General features: G+C 44.2%; 3 protein-coding genes across 5 annotated transcripts in view; 1 reads left to right on the top strand and 2 right to left on the bottom strand.

Moving 5' to 3' along the window:
• The window catches only part of LOC310851730 (phospholipase A2 inhibitor 25 kDa subunit-like), a 1159037-nt gene that overhangs the window by 720346 nt on the left and 420062 nt on the right, over window positions 1-18629 (top strand). The window lies entirely within an intron of this gene.
• LOC310851532 (uncharacterized protein) overlaps window positions 1-18629 on the bottom strand; it is a 76488-nt gene that overhangs the window by 14651 nt on the left and 43208 nt on the right. The gene's annotated exons all lie outside the window — the stretch shown is intronic.
• Window positions 365-17603, bottom strand: LOC310851608 (uncharacterized protein). Of its 3 annotated transcripts, none has more exons than XM_083754184.1 (5): window positions 17076-17603; window positions 10325-10480; window positions 9391-9576; window positions 8043-8174; window positions 365-2183 (listed from the first exon to the last, which is right to left on the bottom strand). In XM_083754184.1, exons 1-5 carry the CDS (start codon window positions 17152-17154, stop codon window positions 1813-1815), a joined length of 924 nt encoding a protein of 307 aa, XP_083610310.1. In that variant the 5' UTR covers window positions 17155-17603; the 3' UTR covers window positions 365-1812. The 3 variants fall into 3 exon arrangements, with proteins under 3 accessions (XP_083610310.1, XP_083610311.1, XP_083610309.1); XM_083754185.1 differs by having other exon boundaries at window positions 8043-8171; window positions 17076-17545; XM_083754183.1 differs by lacking the exon at window positions 17076-17603 and adding an exon at window positions 15246-15404.

Genomic DNA, 18629 nt, shown 5'->3' with positions numbered 1-18629 from the left:
ACCTTCCAAACCCCCAGTCTTTGTTCACACCTCAGTGCAGGGGGGAAGGGCGGTTCTCTTGCATTGCCACTGGCCCTCTAGAGCCCCCTTTTCTTCCTTAATGGCCCTAGCTGGCCAGGTCATTTTGCATAGGCTAGTCCAGGAATTCCCCTGAAGCTTCAATTCTCCCTTCATATCCCAAATAATCAACATCCTAGCATTTATTAATTTCTAGGGTTTAGGTGTCCACCAAAATCTATAACAATATTATACTATTGAATATGTAGTTTATGAGTTGTCTCCAATGCCAGTCCTATGGAGAGTAGTCCCATTGAAGTTAATGGGCATGGCTAACTTGGGTCCATTGATTTCAGTGGCTTGGATCTGCTGATGAATGAATGAAATCTTTATTGGAAAAAGCTATAAGCCATCACAATTGGTCACGATGCGTAGAATACAAATAATTGATTTAAAACTGAACAACAACAACAATAGCAAAGCATACATACAAAAATGCAAAAATTACACCTGCATACGTTAAGCACTCCACTTCTCACATTCCCCTTATGATACCTGTCTTGGTGCCTAGCTCTCAACTTACTTGCAGCCAAGGCAAATTTTGCAACCAGTGCAGTAGTAAATACGTTATTGCCAGCCAGCAAAATAGAGATTCACTCAAGGGGAGTTCAGTTAGAAAGAGAGCAAAGGATGCAATTGAGGAATTCTTGTCTAGGGGATGCTTATAAAGGGCATCGTAACAAATAGTGTTGAATGTCCTCCATGTCTCACGACTCACAGATGCAGAGCCTTTGGTACACAGGGTATTCCCATTAGATATGCAGAGGGCGTACAATGAAGCATGAGATTAATAAAGTACTCCTCCAGCCCAAAAGATGTTTTATATATTGGATCCCATGATGAGTATGCTATCTGGGAAGGTGAATGAAGGTCCCTCTATTTAGAGTCTGAATAAATTTTTTCTTTGATGCGTTGTTTGACTCTGTTAGAGGCAAGATTTGGTAGGGATTCCACATTAATCCCATAATAATGGAGAATCTTACTGACTGAGTTTGCCGAAGAGCTTTGGGGCATAGATTGCAATTGCTCTAAGAAGCATTTTTTAGGGAGCCTAGTATTACTCATGCTAGCCAACTTCAGCCAGTACTACATGCTACATGTACACTGGTTTGTCAGGAGATTAGCCCTGGTTCAGCTCTTAAAAAGGGGGCGGATGTGCCTTTGGGGCAATCAACAGAGACTTCAGGAAAGAGTTCTGCACCACTTCTAATGGGCGGCCATTACTACATCCCCAAATCTGTGCACCATACAATTATTGTGGCACAATCTTCTTTTGAAATACCTCAACTGTGGGAGCAACTATAACCCCCCCCCCCGAACTCTGGAAAACCATAATGAAGAGTGAGAGGATTTCAATTTAGCTGCGAGTAGGTGTGGCTTCCAGGACAGTTTTGAATTAAAACCCAAGCCAAGGTACTTATAATAGCATTGTTGTTCAATAGGTTTATTGCCTGAGTAGAACTGAGTTGGGTATAGCCCTTAGTATGTTGCAATCACAGCCCAAATAGGTGGGGTCCTGGGAAGCAAACAAATTGCTTGGTTTTGTGAGGGATAATCAGACCCCAAGGCGGTGGCCATCCAAAATAAAAAATTATTATATATATATATATGAGCCATACATGCAATTGGTTGGGATTGATCACTGTCTTGGAGCGCTAATTCCCCTCCCTTCTTCCTTCCTTCCTTCTCCACAACACAGCCCTTCCAAACCCAAATGCAGGTTCCAGCAGTTCAGGTGCTCCCAAACCCCCTTCCTCACCCCCATATCCCGAGGACGGTGGCCCATAAGGCTGCCAGGAGAGGGCAATGTTGAAGGCTGAGCCCTTGGAAACCTGACTGCAGGGGGGCTAGCCATTCTGTACGTACAAGTTTATCACCCTCATCCTCATCCTGATCATAAAAGAGGTTTGGGTTGGCGATGTTCCTCACATCATAAGCTATTTTGACAGGAGCTGTTGGGTTGATTCCCTTGTTCGGAATGTCAACCTCCTCCTTGTTGCAATTGCTGCCTGAACAACAAGACCCTGACTCGCTGGTGATATTTATAGGGCCGAAGGATTGGCTCTCAGACACATCGCAGGCTGGGCGCTGGCAGGTCCTGAAGATCATGGACACGAAAAGGGGTCCTGTTGTGGGAAGGGAAAGGAAGACAAGAAAGGCACAAAATGTTAGGCATGAGGGCTGTTGGCCCTCTTCTCCCAGAATACAGTGGGACACCACAGGGAATCGTGAAGAGCATGGTGCCCGAGGGGTAGCCCACACCCATGAGTATTGTGTGACCAAGGCTCAGACAATGTGCCTAACTTTTTATTAGGGGACAGGTCCCCCTACATCTTTGAAAAAGCGGCCTGCTTTGCCTTAGAGTGGCAATTGTGAGGTGAAAATCTGTGGGAGTAAGTTCTTCAGAGGAGCAAACTCTGATCTGACATAACGTTCGGTTTTAATTATTTTAATTTTAATTATTTTTAAATTAAATTAATTATTAAATATTTATTCTAACTGTGCAATATACTTTATTCTCTTTTATGTCTTTTATCTTTTGTATTGGTTTTGGCCACAAACATAAATCATATTTGCACATAAGTTGTTTATTTTAAAGTTATTGTGGCTTTTTCTTTTACATTGGATCAGATTGTTCTTATTCATGATTGATGTTTCATTATGTTTTTATATGTCCTGGAAGCTGCCCAGAATGGCTGAGGCAACACAACCAAATGGGTGGGGTATAAATAATAAAATTGTTGCTGTTGTTGTAGTTACATGAAAAGGAATACATCTATGTCATTTCCATCAACGGGCCTCAGGCACATCTGAACAGGGGTGAGATCATAGAATCATAGAATCATAGAGTTGGAAGAGACCACAAGGGCCATCGAGTCCAACCCCCTGCCAAGCAGGAAACGCCATCAGAGTACTCCTGACATATGGTTGTCAAGCCTCTGCTTAAAGACCTCCAAAGAAGGAGACTCCACCACACTCCTTGGCAGCAAATTCCACTGTCGAACATCTCTCACTGTCAGGAAGTTCCTCCTAATGTTTAGGTGGAATCTTTTTTCTTGTAGTTTGGAACCATTGCTCCGTGTCCGCTTCTCTGGAGCAGCAGAAAACAACCTTTCTCCCTCCTCTATGTGACATCCTTTTATATATTTGAACATGGCTATCATATCACCCCTTAACCTCCTCTTCTCCAGGCTAAACATGCCCAGCTCCCTTAGCCGTTCCTCATAAGGCATCGTTTCCAGGCCTTTGACCATTTTGGTTGCCCTCCTCTGGACCCGTTCCAGTTTGTCAGTGTCCTTCTTGAACTGTGGTGCCCAGAACTGGACACAGTACTCCAGGTGAGGTCTGACCAGAGCAGAATACAGTGGCACTATTACTTCCCTTGATCTAGATGCTATACTCCTATTGATGCAGCCCAGAATTGCATTGGCTTTTTTAGCTGCTGCATCACACTGTTGGCTCATGTCAAGTTTGTGGTCAACCAAGACTCCTAGATCCTTTTCACATGTACTGCTCTCAAGCCAGGTGTCACCCATCTTGTATTTGTGCCTCTCATTTTTTTTGCCCAAGTGCAATACTTTACATTTCTCCCTGTTAAAATTCATCTTGTTTGTTTTGGCCCAGTTCTCTAATCTGTCAAGGTCGTTTTGAAGTGTGATCCTGTTTGGTGTCATCTGCAAATTTGATCAGGATGCCCTTGAGTCCATCATCCAAGTCATTGATAAAAATGTTGAATAAGACCGGGCCCAAGACAGAACCCTGTGGCACCCCACTAGTCACTCTTCTCCAGGATGAAGAGGAACCATTGATGAGCATCCTTTGGGTTCGGTCAGTCAGCCAGTTACAAATCCACTGAGTGGTAGCATAGTCAAGTCCGCATTTTACCAGCTTCTTTACAAGAATATCATGGGGCACCTTGTCAAATGCCTTGCTGAAATCAAGGTAGACTACATCCACTGCGTTCCCTTCATCTACCAGGCTTGTAATTCTGTCAAAAAACGAGATCAGGTTAGTCTGACATGACTTATTTTTCAGAAATCCATGCTGACTATTGGTGATCACAGTATTCCTTTCTAGGTGCTCACAGACTGTTTGCTTAATGATCTGCTCCAGAATATTCCCTGGTATTGATGTCAGACTGACTGGGCGGTAGTTATTTGGGTCCTCTCTTTCCCCCTTTTTGAAAATAGGGACAACATTTGCCCTCCTCCAGTCTGCCGGGACTTCGCCTGTTCTCCAGGAATTCTCAAAGATGAGTGCCAGTGGTTCTGAGATCACACCTGCCAGTTCTTTTAATACTCTTGGATGCAGTTCATCTGGCCCTGGAGACTTGAATACATCTAAACTAGCCAAGTATTCTTGTACTATCTCCTTAGTTATTCTGGGCTGTGTTTCCTCTGCTGAATCATTTGCTCCAAATTCTTCAGGTCGGGCATTGTTTTCTTTATCGGAGAAGACTGAGGCAAAGAAGGCATTGAGGAGTTCAGCCCTTTCTGTATCCCCTGTTTGCATTTCACCATCTTCTCCTCTGAGCGACCCCACTGTTTCTTTGTTCTTCCTTTTGCTACGAACATACCCATAAAAGCCTTTTTTGTTGCTTTTAACCTTTCTAGCAAGCCTGAGTTCATTCTGTGCTTTAGCTTTTCTGACTTTGTGTCTACACGTGCTGGCTATTTGTTTGAATTCCTCTTTGGTGGTTTCCCCCCTTTTCCATTTTTTGTACACATCCTTTTTTAATCTTAACTCAGTTAAAAGTTCTTTAGATAGCCACCCTGGCTTCTTTAGGCACCTTCCATGTTTCCGTCTCATTGGTATTGCCTGAAGTTGTGCTTTTACTATCTCCCTCTTAACAAACTCCCAGCCATCATGAACTCCCTTTCCTTTTAGTATTACTGTCCATGGGATCTCACCCAGCACTTCCCTAAGTTTTATGAAGTCGGCTTTCTTAAAGTCAAGAAATTGAGTCCTAGTATACTTGGCTGCTCCTTTCCGCTGTATAGTAAACTTCAGAAGAGCATGATCACTCGCGCCTAATGATCCTTCCACTTCTGCCCCACTAACCAGGTCATCAACATTGGTTAGGACCAGATCTAAAATGGCTGTTCCTCTTGTTGCTTCTCCCACTTTCTGGACAATGAAGTTGTCTGCAAGGCCAGTGAGGAATCTGTTTGACCTTATGCTCTTGGCTGAGTTTGACATCCAACAAATATCCGGGTAATTGAAGTCCCCCATTACTACTATCTCCCTTCCTTTTGCATGCTTGGCCATCTGTTCCAGGAAGGCATCATCTATGTCCTCCGTTTGGCTTGGGGATCTATAGTAAACTCCCACAATGAGGTCCCTGTTATTCTTCTCTCCCTTAATTTTGACCCAAATGCTCTCACTTTGGCTTTGAGGTTCTAAATCTTGGATCTCTTCACAGGTATACACATCCCTGACATATAACGCCACTCCTCCTCCTTTCTTGACTGGTCTGTTTCTCTGAAATAGATTGTATCCCTCCATTATTACATTCCAGTCGTGGGACTTATCCCACCAGGTTTCAGTGATGCCTATTATGTCATATTTAGTTTGCTGTACCAAGAGCTCAAGCTCATCTTGTTTATTACCCATGCTTTGTGCATTAGTGTACAGACATTGAAGTCCATTAATCATTCCCCCGTGTCTCTTATTTAAGGATTTTTTCCTCCCATCACTAGGTCTGCGTGCTGCTTGCTCCATTCGGTCTATGACATTTGGACTCCTACCTTCAGGAGCACTGTCTGCCTCCCCCACATTAGTCAGTTTAAAGCCCTCCTGATGAGGTTTCTGAGATTTTTGGCAAAAACATTCCGCCCAACCGTTGTGAGGTGCAGCCCATCGCTTGCCAGAAGTCCATCTTCAAGAAACTGCAGTCCGTGATCTAAGAATCCAAACCGTTCCTGTTTACACCATTTGCGAAGCCAGCTGTTCACTTCCACTATTTTTCTCTCTCTCCCTGGGCCACGTCGTTCAACTGGGAGGACAGATGAGATGACAATTTGTGCATTTAATTGCTTCAATTTCCTGCCCAGAGCCTCATAGTCTCTTTTGATCTTCTGGAGGCTATTGCTTGCAGTGTCATTGGTTCCCACATGAACCAAGAGGAAGGGGTATTTGTCAGTGGGTTTTATGATTCCTTGCAGTCGTTCAGTTACATCTTGGATCTTAGCCCCGGGGAGACAGCACACTTCCCGAGACATCTTGTCAGGCCCACAGATCACTGCTTCAGTTCCCCTCAGTAGGGTATCCCCTATCACCACTACACGCCTCCTCTTAGGTTTGGTCGGGGTTCTTCCGTGAGCTGTCCGTTCCAAGGTCGCCTGCACGTTCCCTGAGGACTGACTTTGCTTCTCGTCTTCATGTACCTGATCGACTGTAATGAGGGAGAGATCCTCAAATGGAGTCTGCTCTTCGTCTTCCATGCTAGGGGAGAGGACCTCAAAGCGATTGTGTATTTCTAAACAATCAGAGTGAACCCTGGGCTTCCTACTTCTTTGAGTCACGTTTCTCCATATATCTGGCTCCAGTGTTGCTGAACTAGCCTCCTTCTCAGGGGAGTCCCCTGTCTCCTCCTTGGTGGAGATGGTGTGCTCTGTTGCTTCCAAGAAGAGCTCCAACTCTCTAATTCTTTGGAGGGTAGCTACACGTTCCTCCATTTATTTCATTTAGAAGCAGCTTGTCACACCCTAGTTTTCAGTGTGCCTATATTCTCAGAGTAGGTTGCAGGTGATTTATTATTATTATTATTATTATTATTATTATTACTACTACTACTACTACTACTATTAGGCACCATTAAGATGTCACATCATCAAAACACCCCCTGCAATCAGTGGATCAACCCCAAGGGGAATAAATCAGCAGACAATTGCTAAATAGAGAGAGTACCACAGTGAAGTTCTAAATCAGTCTACACCAATTTGGTGCCATTCATATGTCATGGACTCAAACTGCCATCAGCCCCAGCCAACCTATAGAGGGCACCAGGGCTGGCAAAGGCTTCTGTAAAGAAATCAGTCTTCAAGTGAGAAGAAGGCAGAAAAGTTTGCATTCTGCACCTGCTATCAGCCACCTGCGACCAAGTGCCAGGATGGCACCTGACATCAACAACTGGAGGACGTGCATGCCTGAAGATCATCAGACCTCAACTGTTTCCACACACTAATACCACATCCTGTAGAGTTCTGTCCGTTATATTTTATCTGCACAATCAGAATGAATTTCAGGAAGCAAAAAGCTTTTTCAGTGTAGCCTGAACAGCAGCAGTGAACAATGTTATAGCTAATTGTTGTCACTTGTCTTCCCCGCCCCACTGCCCTGCTCACAACTGTGAAGAATATTCTTACGTTACAAATGGCTTCTGTCACCATTAAGAAAAAGTGATAGGAATAGGCCAAGATATATGTGGACTGTCCCTGGATCTAGCCAGATGTTTAACTGAGAATCAATCACAGTCAGTCCATCATTTGAAGACCAAGACTTTAGAGCCATCTTGCCCCCAAATGGAAACTGGACATTCCGTTTTTGCGACTGGCACCTTGATTATATATCTGAGTTTCTAACACGTGGGCAGGTGAAATTGTTTTGACTTTGTGCCTAAAATTTAGGTGCATTCCATAACCAATTTACCATCATGGAGAAGGAAGGCCTTGTTTCTGGTCACCAACCATCACTTCTTTGAATTAAAGCACAAACACACCCTTTAAATAATGTATTTAGAAGAGAAAGAGGGCATTGGTATGGTAAAATTAGAGGATGCCAGGAGTGGAACAATTTCAGGCTCCCTCTCCACTTTCTCCCATAATTTGAGCATTGCACCCACCTAATCTCCAAAGGAAAAGACACCTTCATAGGTTGGGATGTGGAACAGTTAATTGCAAGGCATGCTTCCCGACAAGTCCAGCAGGGGGCAAAATGTTTTGTAGGCCAGGAACTGTGGAATAAATTTCCTAGGGCGAACTCACCCACTGAAATGCTCTTGGTGCCACTGTAACACCGGTTGTAGCCCCTGCTGCATGTCATAGTCTGCTGGACGGTTTCACCGGGGCCCCAAGCAAATCCTGAGTAACACTGGTTGGAGCCGCTTGGTTCAGCTGCTGGAATAGGAAATCAAAATGAAGAACAAGGGGCATGTAGAGCAACACTCACCCCATTAAGCTGCTAATGTGAGGCTGGGTGGAAAAGGGTGACTCCCTTTTATAGGATTCCCCCCCCATTATTCCCTCTCTTCAATAACGATTGGGGGTGATATTTCGGTTTGCTTTGCATATCAAAGTGAACCTACTTAATTTGCGATTTTCAAAACAATCAGTACTTTAATTGTACTCAGGCTACAATTGTACTCAGAGCGAGAGGGCATTCGATACAAGATGTTAATAAAGAATGGATAGTATTTAAATATTATCTCAATAGTTACTGTGATAACTAAAGTCTCCTGGCAGATATTGAATGAGTCTTGTAACATAATGAAACGGTGGAGGAAAAGCAGAATTAAGAAGGAGAAAAGCAATTCTAGGAAACTGTGTAAGAAACAAAATCAAAATGCAAAATAGTACAATGGGTATAGTCGGAAGGTTTCTTTTTTCTTAACATACTTTTTTCTACTTCTTTTTCTTCTCTTCTCTTCTCTTTTCTTTTCTTTTCTTTTCTTTTCTTTTCTTTCCCCCCTCTTTTCAGTGTTTGTAATTTGTTGTATTATTTGTGGTGTGCAATGTTTGTATTTTGTGTATTTTATGTTATATGTACAATAAAGGAATTTTAAAAGTAAAAAAAAAGTGCTCAGGGTAAACCCACTGAAATGAATGTGTATGAGTATAGGTCGATGTGTGAAGAAGGAGCTATCATTCGAAATTCACACTTTCCCAAATTTTCCAAGGCAGTTCTCCAACTTATAAGTGTGTGCTGACGCCCTTTCCTTTCTCCACTTGCCAAACCCACCAGACCCTTCATCAAGCCCCACACCTGAGCAAGTCCCCTCCCTTTACCCCTCACTCACCCCTCACCTAACCCCCCCAGCTCATCCCTCCCCTACAGGTCACTCCATGTTCCTATTCCCCTCACAGCTTCCTCCAGACCTTTCCCATGCTCTCACAGCTAAATCACATCCTAAAGCACACTGTTTTGTACATTTATTGAGAAGCGAGTTAGCTTTCTTTGGCACACAAGCCCAAGGGTTGGGGAAGCGGGCCATTTGTCTTAGAAATCTACAAAATTGAATTGTTCAAGCTATTGAAAACCTATTGGCCACCACCCACACAACAAGTGAAACTGTGAGTTCTCCCTTAACGGTCAGAATTCCTACTAAAAAAATACCTCCGTCCTCAATAGGGGTCCTGGGAACTTCCCTCGTTTCTGTTTTCGCATTGCAAAGGTCATCAAAACAGTAGCTCTCGTTGAACTGAATGGCAAAGTGTCGGTCACCAGAGGTTATAAATTCTGTTTCATTCTTAAGGTCCTTGCTGGCGCAGCCTTTGTGGCTCACTATCAAAACTTCTTTATCTAAAACAAGGGGAGATGCATATATACAAACAATAGATTGATGCAGTGGCAGAGTTTTCCAAAGACAATTTTTACTCTGGGTGGGGGTGATTTATACATTATTTGGTTTCTGCTATCACATTTGAAATAGACATAGTTCTCTGTGATGTCAAAACCCAGACAAACTTACAGAAGGTCGCTCTTGCAACACTACATTGTGGACAGGAATCTGTCCCTCCAGATTTAATAAAATTGTAGAGTTGGATAGGACCACAAGTGTCATCTGGTCCAATGCCAAATACTGGATTCCACTCACATCATCCCCAGCCAGCATGACCAATGTTTAGGGATGGTAGGAGTTGAGATCCAACAAAATCTGGAGGGGGACAGAGGTCCCCTGTCTCTGCACTAAACTGTGGCTTAGTGTTACATCTGAACTGGGTCTGTGACAACTCTTAACAATAGCTTTGGGTTGTTTTTTTTAATTTAAAAAGAAAGCAATGGAAGAGAGGAGTTTGTCCAAAAATATGCAAATATAAAATAAGAGGAATCAAAGCACATTTTAAGTACCTTAATTCTGAATGCATGCAACGCTTCATTTCAGGCCCCAATTCAAGCCTGAAATGATGCTTTGCATGCATTCGGAATTAAGGTACTTAAAATATGTTTTGATCCACTAGGAATTTTAGGGGTTGCAAGTAATTGCATGCTTTTCCTCTGTCAAAAATCTTGCAGCCACACAGGATCCATCTGGCGGAGCAGCACTTACCTATAGTTAATGTAAGTTGTGCATCTGTGCAAACGTTCTGAGCACTGGAGCAGTTGGTAATGCCACCCACTGCGGAGACATACACTGTGGTGTTGCCCTTGTGCGGAGTGAAATGATTCACGGTGTTGGAGCTATGACAGCTCAAGGCAGAAATTCCTGAAAAGAAGTGTGGGGAGAAAGGGTATGAGATCCTGGAAAGGCTATCAGCAATGTCATCCTGCCTTGAAATCACCAGAGACTAGAAATTGGTTTCCCCCTTTTAACATGAAAGCAGAAGTTCTTAGGAAGCAAAGATTTGCGCCAAGCGCCTGTTCTGAACCGCAGGCCCAAAGGAGGGGCCTGAGTGAGTGCTTTGATGAGTGGATACCAAAGAAGGATGAAGAAAAAAAAGCCAGAATGGCCAGTCCTAGAACTTTATTAAGGAAAGATGTAAGCTCACAGCACAGTGTGCAGAGCCTCACTGCCTTCACAGATGCAGGACGGGCTCTGCAACAGTGAAATGTTGACATGACTAGTCCACACCCAAGCAATGGATACACAGAGCAGCATGCATCAGTTTTCTCCAAATGTCCCATCACACCAGGCCAGCGAGGCCATAGGTGGCAACTATTGAAAGCTTCTCCTGTCTCAGTGCATGATGGTGTTTCAAAGCTCAGTGGCAGCTGGTGCAATGCCAAAATTTGGCACCTCCCTGCCAACTGCCTTTGCTTGGACTTCATTCAACACCTTGAAATATACTAGAATACCTCCTTGTCCATGTACTGGCATCTGCGTGCAGATGTAGCAATCATGTGAGTCAGTGTTTGCTGCTGAACGATACATCCAATTGCAGCAGAAACCTTTGCTGTCTCCTTCACGACAGCCAAACTCCCCAAGCTCCCAGTCCACATGTGGTATTGGAACATCCTGGCACAATGGAGACAAGCCAGCTTAGGAGTTCCAGGACCACGCACAGTAGGATAACAATGACCACCACTCAGGGACAGCCTGCTAATGGGCAAACAAATATTGGTTAGGCTCAACCCAAGGCACATCCTCTGCCAGCACCAGCACTGCACTAGTAGCTGTCCCAGCCATGCTCAGAATTTCAGTGGCCAGCAGTTGGAGTTGAGCCCACTTCCCCCAGCCTGAGAGGGCAACGTCTGCAGAGCTTGCAGGACCAGTTTTGTTGTTGTTTAGTCATTTAGTCGTGTCCGACTCTTCGTGACCCCATGGACCAGAGCACGCCAGGCACTCCTGTCTTCCACTGCCTCCCGCAGTTTGGTCAAACTGATGTTGGTAGCTTCGAGAATACTGTCCAACCATCTCGTCCTCTGTCGTCCCCTTCTCCTTGTGCCCTCAATCTTTCTCAACATCCGGCTCTTTTCCAGGGATCAGTTTTACTTCTCCTCAATAGTTGGGGTCTATCATGCCCCCGAGCAGTTGCACTCCGTCCAGGGCCCATATAATCAATTGTACACCAGGGTGCATTTTCCACACTCGAATAATAATAATAATAATAATAATAATAATAATAATATACCCCATCTATCAGATTGTGACTCCCAACAAAATATAATAATAATAATAAAGCGATAAAACATTAAAAACTTCCCTAAACAGGGCTGCCTTCAGATGTCTTCTAAAAGTCAGATAGTTGTTTATTTCCTTGACATCTAGTGGGAGGGTGTTCCACAGGGCGGGTGCCCCTACCGAGAAAGCCCTCTGCCTGGTTCCCTGCAAAATCACTTCTCACAGTGAGGGAATTGCCGGAATGCCATTGGAACTGGACATCAGTGTCTGGGCTGAATGATAGGGGTGGAGATGCTCCTTCAGGTATACTGGGCTGAGGCCATTTAATATACAGGAACTGGAAAAGACTTTTGCTCTTCCACGGGGGACCGCCTCCCAGTCTGCCAATTGTTCATCAGCCATACCGCATGGGGGCCCACTCCTTCAGGGATTTGGGTGACCCAGGCAGAATTCAGAATTGCTGTTCCAATAATATGCTCATGCATTCTGCGGCTCTAAAGCATGATACACAGCTGCTCTCCAAGAAGTGGGTACCGGGTTTCAGTTCCTTTGAGGAGCTGTTGCTGAAACACACCCAGCCCACTGCTCATTCTGCCCTGCAAATGGGTAGCTTGTAAAACAAGGGCTTTTGCTTCCAGCAAGTTTCACAAGCTGCTACAATTCTTTCACTTTGTTGCCAGAAAAATGCCAATTGCAACCCGTCCTTTCTTTTCTCTATACATCTGTTGGGTGCCACCCTATGCCCTACTATATGTCCCCTGGGACACACATAGAATAAGTGCACCCTTATTTCACCTCCATGGTCCTTGACCTTTGCCCAACCGCTTGGCACTGCAGGTGGTCTTGCATATCCTTAACACACCAATCCAGAAAAGTTAAATCATCAGAGACAAGCATGGCATACAATAAGGAAACTCAACTGACCTTGGGGCAGGGCTTGGAACATCCCTAGAAAAAGCGAATAGGTTTTGGGACTCATGAGCAAGGTGAATATACTAAAAAAGAAAGCACTACCTAATTCATCTACAATTTGGGAAATTTTACAGTGCCCCCTGCCCCAAGTGTGGTTGCTTGGTTGCTACAACTTTAAAAACAAAACTTGAAATGTTTGTAATTTTTTTCTGTATTTCTGTAATTGCTTATTCACGTGTTAAGAGTTCTTGGCTTTTAATTACTGTTTTACTAAAAGCTTAGAAGTATGATTTGGGTCAAAATAATGAGAATCAATTTGAACCAAAATAAAAAATAAAATAAAAATGAGTGGAGGCAGAACGCTCCATAGGAGCACGCTTCACAGTTCCTAGTCCGACTGCTTTTACTGCACTTGCTTAGAGGCAGGATACAGAATCTTAACTGACAGCTGTCACTCAGCGGAAAGAGCTGAGACACCCCCTCCCCACTTGTCCCTCTTCAGCAGGGAGGGGAGCAGAAGGCTCAGGTCTTCTTCATTTCCTGTTTCTCCCTGGGTAGGCTTTCCCACAATTTTAAAAACACTACATTAGGCTGCTTAGCATTGCCTCTCTACTGAGTGCCAGCATGAAGCAAGTCAAACCACAAATCACTTTCCGGGAAAGCTCCTGGAGCAACAGGGCTCCGCCAACTCTTTACTTGATGCTGCCCAGACCTTCTCCTCCTTGCAGACAGGGCTAAACTGATGTCATAAAGACACTCCCCCCCAGCAGCAGTCCCAAAACAGACAGAGGACCCTGCCACTGGGGCGGGGCTGCTCATAAAAGATTAGTATGCATCAAAGCAGAAAAACAGATTTCAGCACAGACAGGAACAGCCAGCCTACCACGACCACAGTGTCCCTTCTCCCACAAACTTCAGTTGTCAAACTTAGTCCCTCGAGGGCAGTGGTTATGGCTGCTGGATCTGACCAGTCCAATGCCTTCCCCTTAGGCAACCGCTGAATCCCAGTCCAGTCCAGCCCACCCCATCCTTATTTTGGCATTCTGCCAACTACGTTAATTGTCCTGAACCACAGGCTCAGAGGAAGGCCTGAGCAATTGGTGTGACGCAGGGATACCAAAGAAGGATGCGCCAAACAATAGAATGACCAGTCCTAGAGCTTTACTAAAGAAACTGATAATACAACATGCAGATTCTCACTGCCTTTACAGATGTGGGACGGATAGTGCAACTGTGAGAGGTCGTCATGACACCCAAGCGTTCAGCCCGGACACTGAGATCCAGCGCTGAGGGCCTTCTGGCGATTCCGTCATTGCGATAATGAAGGTACAGGGAACCAGACAGAGGGCCTTCTTGGTAGTGGCGTCCGCCCTGTGGGAAATATGCAGCTATCCTATTTTTAAAAGACATCTGAAGGAAGCCCTGTAGTTTTTAATATTTAAAGCTGTATTGTTTTTAACACTCGATTGGGAGCCGCCAGAGTGGCTGAGGAAACTCATCCAGATGGGCGGGGTATGTATAAACAAACAAACAAACAAACAAACAAACAAACAATAAAACATTCACACAGCCTATATGCACAAAGCAACATGGGCTAGTTTGCCTAGCACCTCCCATCAAACCTGGCTGGCAAGGCCATAGGGGGCAGCTATTGAAAGCTTCCTCTCTCTCTGGACGAGCATCCCACAGCCCACAGATAAGCACAGCATCAAAGCAAGCGAATCGGCATATATCAGAGCAAGTGGATATGAGCATATAGGAGCTCATTCTCTCAAGAATTGCCAATTATTTGGGGGGCCGACTACCAATACGGCATTTGCAGGCCTTCTGGAACATTTCTCCTTTGGTGGTTCAACACAATGCCACACCCATTAACATGGATGTGCCTCACGAGCACAGAGTACACACAAAGCAGTCTGCTTTCTCAGTTAGTGATCAGTTACAGCTCTTTTCTCCTTTACAGAGCTGAGCATCAAAACATAATGTCATCATGGCACTTCCAGATGGGCTAGTTGTCTCAGTGTCCGGCTGTTAACCTGAACTTCCTAGTGCATTAATCCTGTCATTTTTCTAACCATGCAAAACGTCTCCTTAGTGCTCCATAAACTGATTTTATTTTGCCCACTCCCCTGCACTTTTCATGCATCATACTTCAATGTGAGAACACAGGAACTAGGAACATAAGAACAACCTGCTGCATCAGGCCAATGGCCCACCTAGTCCAGCATCTTGCTCTCACATTGGCCAACCAGATGCCGTTAAGATACCCAAAAGCTCTCCCTCTTCCTTCCTGTGGTTTCACAAGCATCACTGCTTCCAACCATCAAGGGAGGGCATAGCCATCATGGCTAGTAACTACTGAATCTTAGCATCATGAAATTGTTGAGCTGGAAGAGACCATGGGGGTCATCAAGTCCAACCCCCTGCAATGCAGGAATCTTTCAACCAACGTGGGGCTTGAACCCACAACCCTAACATTAAGAGTCTCATGCTCTACCAGCTAAGCTGTCCAAGCTCTTGAGAAGTACAAGAGAAGTCAAGCTGAAAGGCAGGTGGGTGGACATCCCTGTCTCCTGTAGTTTAACTTTGAACTGTGTGAAGAAGGTCTTTTATCTGTCCGGAATCTGCCAACTTTCAGTCTCGCTGGGTGTCCACGATTTTTAGTGCTTTGAGACACACACACACACACACACACACACACAGAGAGAGAGAGAGAGAGAGAGAGAGAGAGAGAGAGAGAGATGGTTCTCTACCCACTTTCTCCATGCCACACACAATTCTTGAGCTTCTATCCTGTGAACTCTCTCATATTTTCTCTAAACTAAAAAATATTTTCTCTAAACTAGTGCTGCAAATTTTCCTCATAGGAGAGTCATTCCACCCCCTTGAACACTTTTGGTCGTCCCTTTCTGAAATGCTTCTATTTACTGTGGAATTCCTTCTTGTTTTGTAGCACCCTGCTTGTGGTTAACGCTTAGCTGGAATGAAATATTCAACGCAGCAATAGAGAAATTAAAATAATAATTTATTTGTCAGACAAATAAATGAGAGGCTCAGTGGTATATGGTTACCAAGCTCTGGCCTGGCCTCTTGCCATCCTGGCCAGCACTTATATTCCCTTAATCCAGCCCCCTTTGCTCCTCCTGTGGCTGCCTCTGTCCAATCAGCCTGGTTGAAATTCCTATTGGCTGTTTGGTAGAACCAATCACAAAAGATACACCCACAAAAGATACACCCACTTCCTTGCCCTTATAAGGGAGACAAAGAGCTATATATGTGACAAATAAGTAATAATATATCTTACATGGAATCTTAATTACCAGCTCACCTCTTGCCCTCCTTGCCCTATTGCCTTCTAAAACAAATGTTTAATCTTACATTTTTATGTTCAACAGATGTCAAGGATCTTGAGTTTCACATCAATATTGAAAGATTTCCTTCATTTGAAAGTTTCTAAACAAATGCCTGACAACCATATATCAAGAGTGCTTGGATGGCGTCTTCTGTCTGGCAGGGGGGCTAGGCTGGTGGCTGACTTAATTTCAGGATAAATACAACTCTTACAACCATATGAAATAAGAATCTAGCATTCCTTAAATCCTTTGCATAATTACATTTAAGCCAATATATTTAAGCTAATATATTTCATTCACTTATCATAGGTAGCCTTTTAAAAGAATAAAGCCTTTGTAAAGTAAAAAGGAACTCAGTAAAAACAGCTTTTAAAAAGAAGCCTCTTCAGTTTACACCTCCCCCCTTTCCCCCTCCTTTCCCAGCCAGCTAGATGCTTCTCCCATTAGCTCTTCCCAACATTTAACCTTTTTAACTCTCTCAGTTTAAGAAAGAAACAGCTTTAGAAAATTTCCCAAAAATGCTCTTTTTTCTTCTAGCCAAGCCAGTTGCCTTTTTCACTGCTCTTGGCCTTTCAACCTTACAAAGAAGATATGGCTCATTTTACTGGGAGGCACATTGGTATTATTTTACTATTTACCCTTGCCTTTAATTGTGTTTTCTCAGTCTGCAAGGGCAGCATATGTAATTCTCCCTTTTTATGACTTTGAGAATTGTTTTTCTGCTATAAATCAGTGGGGCCCCCTTGTCTTAGGAGAAAAACCTCTTGCCAAGGTTCTTTCTGCCTGGCATGAAACATTTGAAAATCTAAGCCCATTTAATTTAGGAACCTGATCAAGATATAAGCCAATATAAGTCTTGATTAAAAATGCAGTCTATATTCAGATGCCACAGTTTCTCCGTGCAAATCTAGTTGGCGCCCACCCAGCCACCCAGGTCTGCAACTCGAGGACATCCCAATAGCAATAACTGGTACCTGAAATAAGAAAGGTCATCGCCAGCAGTCCCTGCAGCACAACTATTGCAGCTCTCCATCTCAATGTGACACCCTCCATGGTCTGAAGCCGAGAGGCCCTCCAAGCCAAAGAACCAATTTCCTGGTGAGTCGTGGAGGAAAAGGAAAAGCAGTCTATGATCTGAAAGAGTTGGGCTGTTTGGCTTTATTGCGCACAAATGTGCTGGGTAGACATTGACAGGAGAAACTTACTGAGGAGACAGGAGCCGTTCTGGTGAGGACAGGATTACGCAAAAAGTAAGAAGGTTGTGCAACAGGGGCGGACCCATATTTTCATATTCATATGGAGTCCCATGTGAGCCCCTGAGTGATAGCCAACCAGTTGCGATGGTGCAAAAGGAGACTAGCCTCTCTTGCTCTCCTTGCCCTCTTCTCCCATCCTATCTTCCTCTCCTTTTTTTTCATCTGATGTTCTCTCCATGGCAGAAAGAAATCAAGAATCACAAAAACAGTCGGGCAGACCTCTAGGGATTCCCACCCTCCTTTTCCTCCCTCGTTTCCTATTTCTATCTATTTTTCTCAAGCAGAAAGACAAATTCGAAGTGGAGGAAGGGGACTGCCCAAAGCAGCTTGCTGCTACCACTTCTGTCTCATCTCCCTGGCTCAGTGCCCTGTGCTGGGGAACTGCCCACCCTGGTCTAAATCCAGCTTTGACAACGGACTTCAGCCAACAGACCAGGAAAACAAGAGTTGTTAGAGGCGAAACATTTCTGCCCAGAAAAGTCAAGAAAATGAGCATGCACACAAGTGATGTTTAGCCATAACATTGTGTTGGTTGAGAATCAATAAACTTTGTTGGAATCCTTGGGATTCTTTGGGTGCATAGCTTCTGGATAGCTCAGCTGGTTAGAGTGAGGTGCTGTCAATGCCCAGGTTGCAGGTTTGATCCCCATTTGGGATAGCTGTATATTCCTGGACTAGATTATCCTCAGGGTCCCTTCCAACTGTACCATTCCACAATTCTATGAGAAAGGTTAAGTGGCTTGTTCTGGGTGGGGTCCGCCCTGTCTCTGAAGGAGTAGGTACAATGAGCGATGGATACTCTGCAGTTTGAGCAGTTTTTACATGCTAATTACATGAACATAGGCCTGTAGTGCTACAGTTAAAGCATCCAGAACTCCATTGCCAAATTTAATCCAGAAATACATGCTGGACTGTTGTGATTCAGCAAGGGAGGCAGAGGTAACTACAAAGCAATTGTGGCAACAGAGACTGTGGGGTGCCTATCCTGGCTGCTTTACTTACCACCATAAACAGAACGAGCCAATTGCCCTCTGGATAGAAAATGAATATGATAACCAACTCTGGAAAGCAGCTTGTCAATATGTTTTAGGTTTTTCTTATTTTCCAGAACTGAGTTCTGCTTTGACTTTGAATAAGTGTCAACTAAGGGATTGGCTCTTCTGGATAGAATCCAGAATGGACCTACAACGAATAGGGAACACCCCTTTGGTATCCGGTCTTGAGAACAGAGCATTTTAGACCAAACTCTCACTAGTTTCCTTAAGAAATGCC

The sequence above is a fragment of the Podarcis gaigeae genome (assembly GCF_964106915.1).
Source record: "Podarcis gaigeae genome assembly, chromosome: 8".
NCBI lineage: Eukaryota > Metazoa > Chordata > Lepidosauria > Squamata > Lacertidae > Podarcis > Podarcis gaigeae.
Note: the sequence above shows the minus strand (reverse complement) of the source record. Positions and strands in the feature narration are given on the sequence as shown.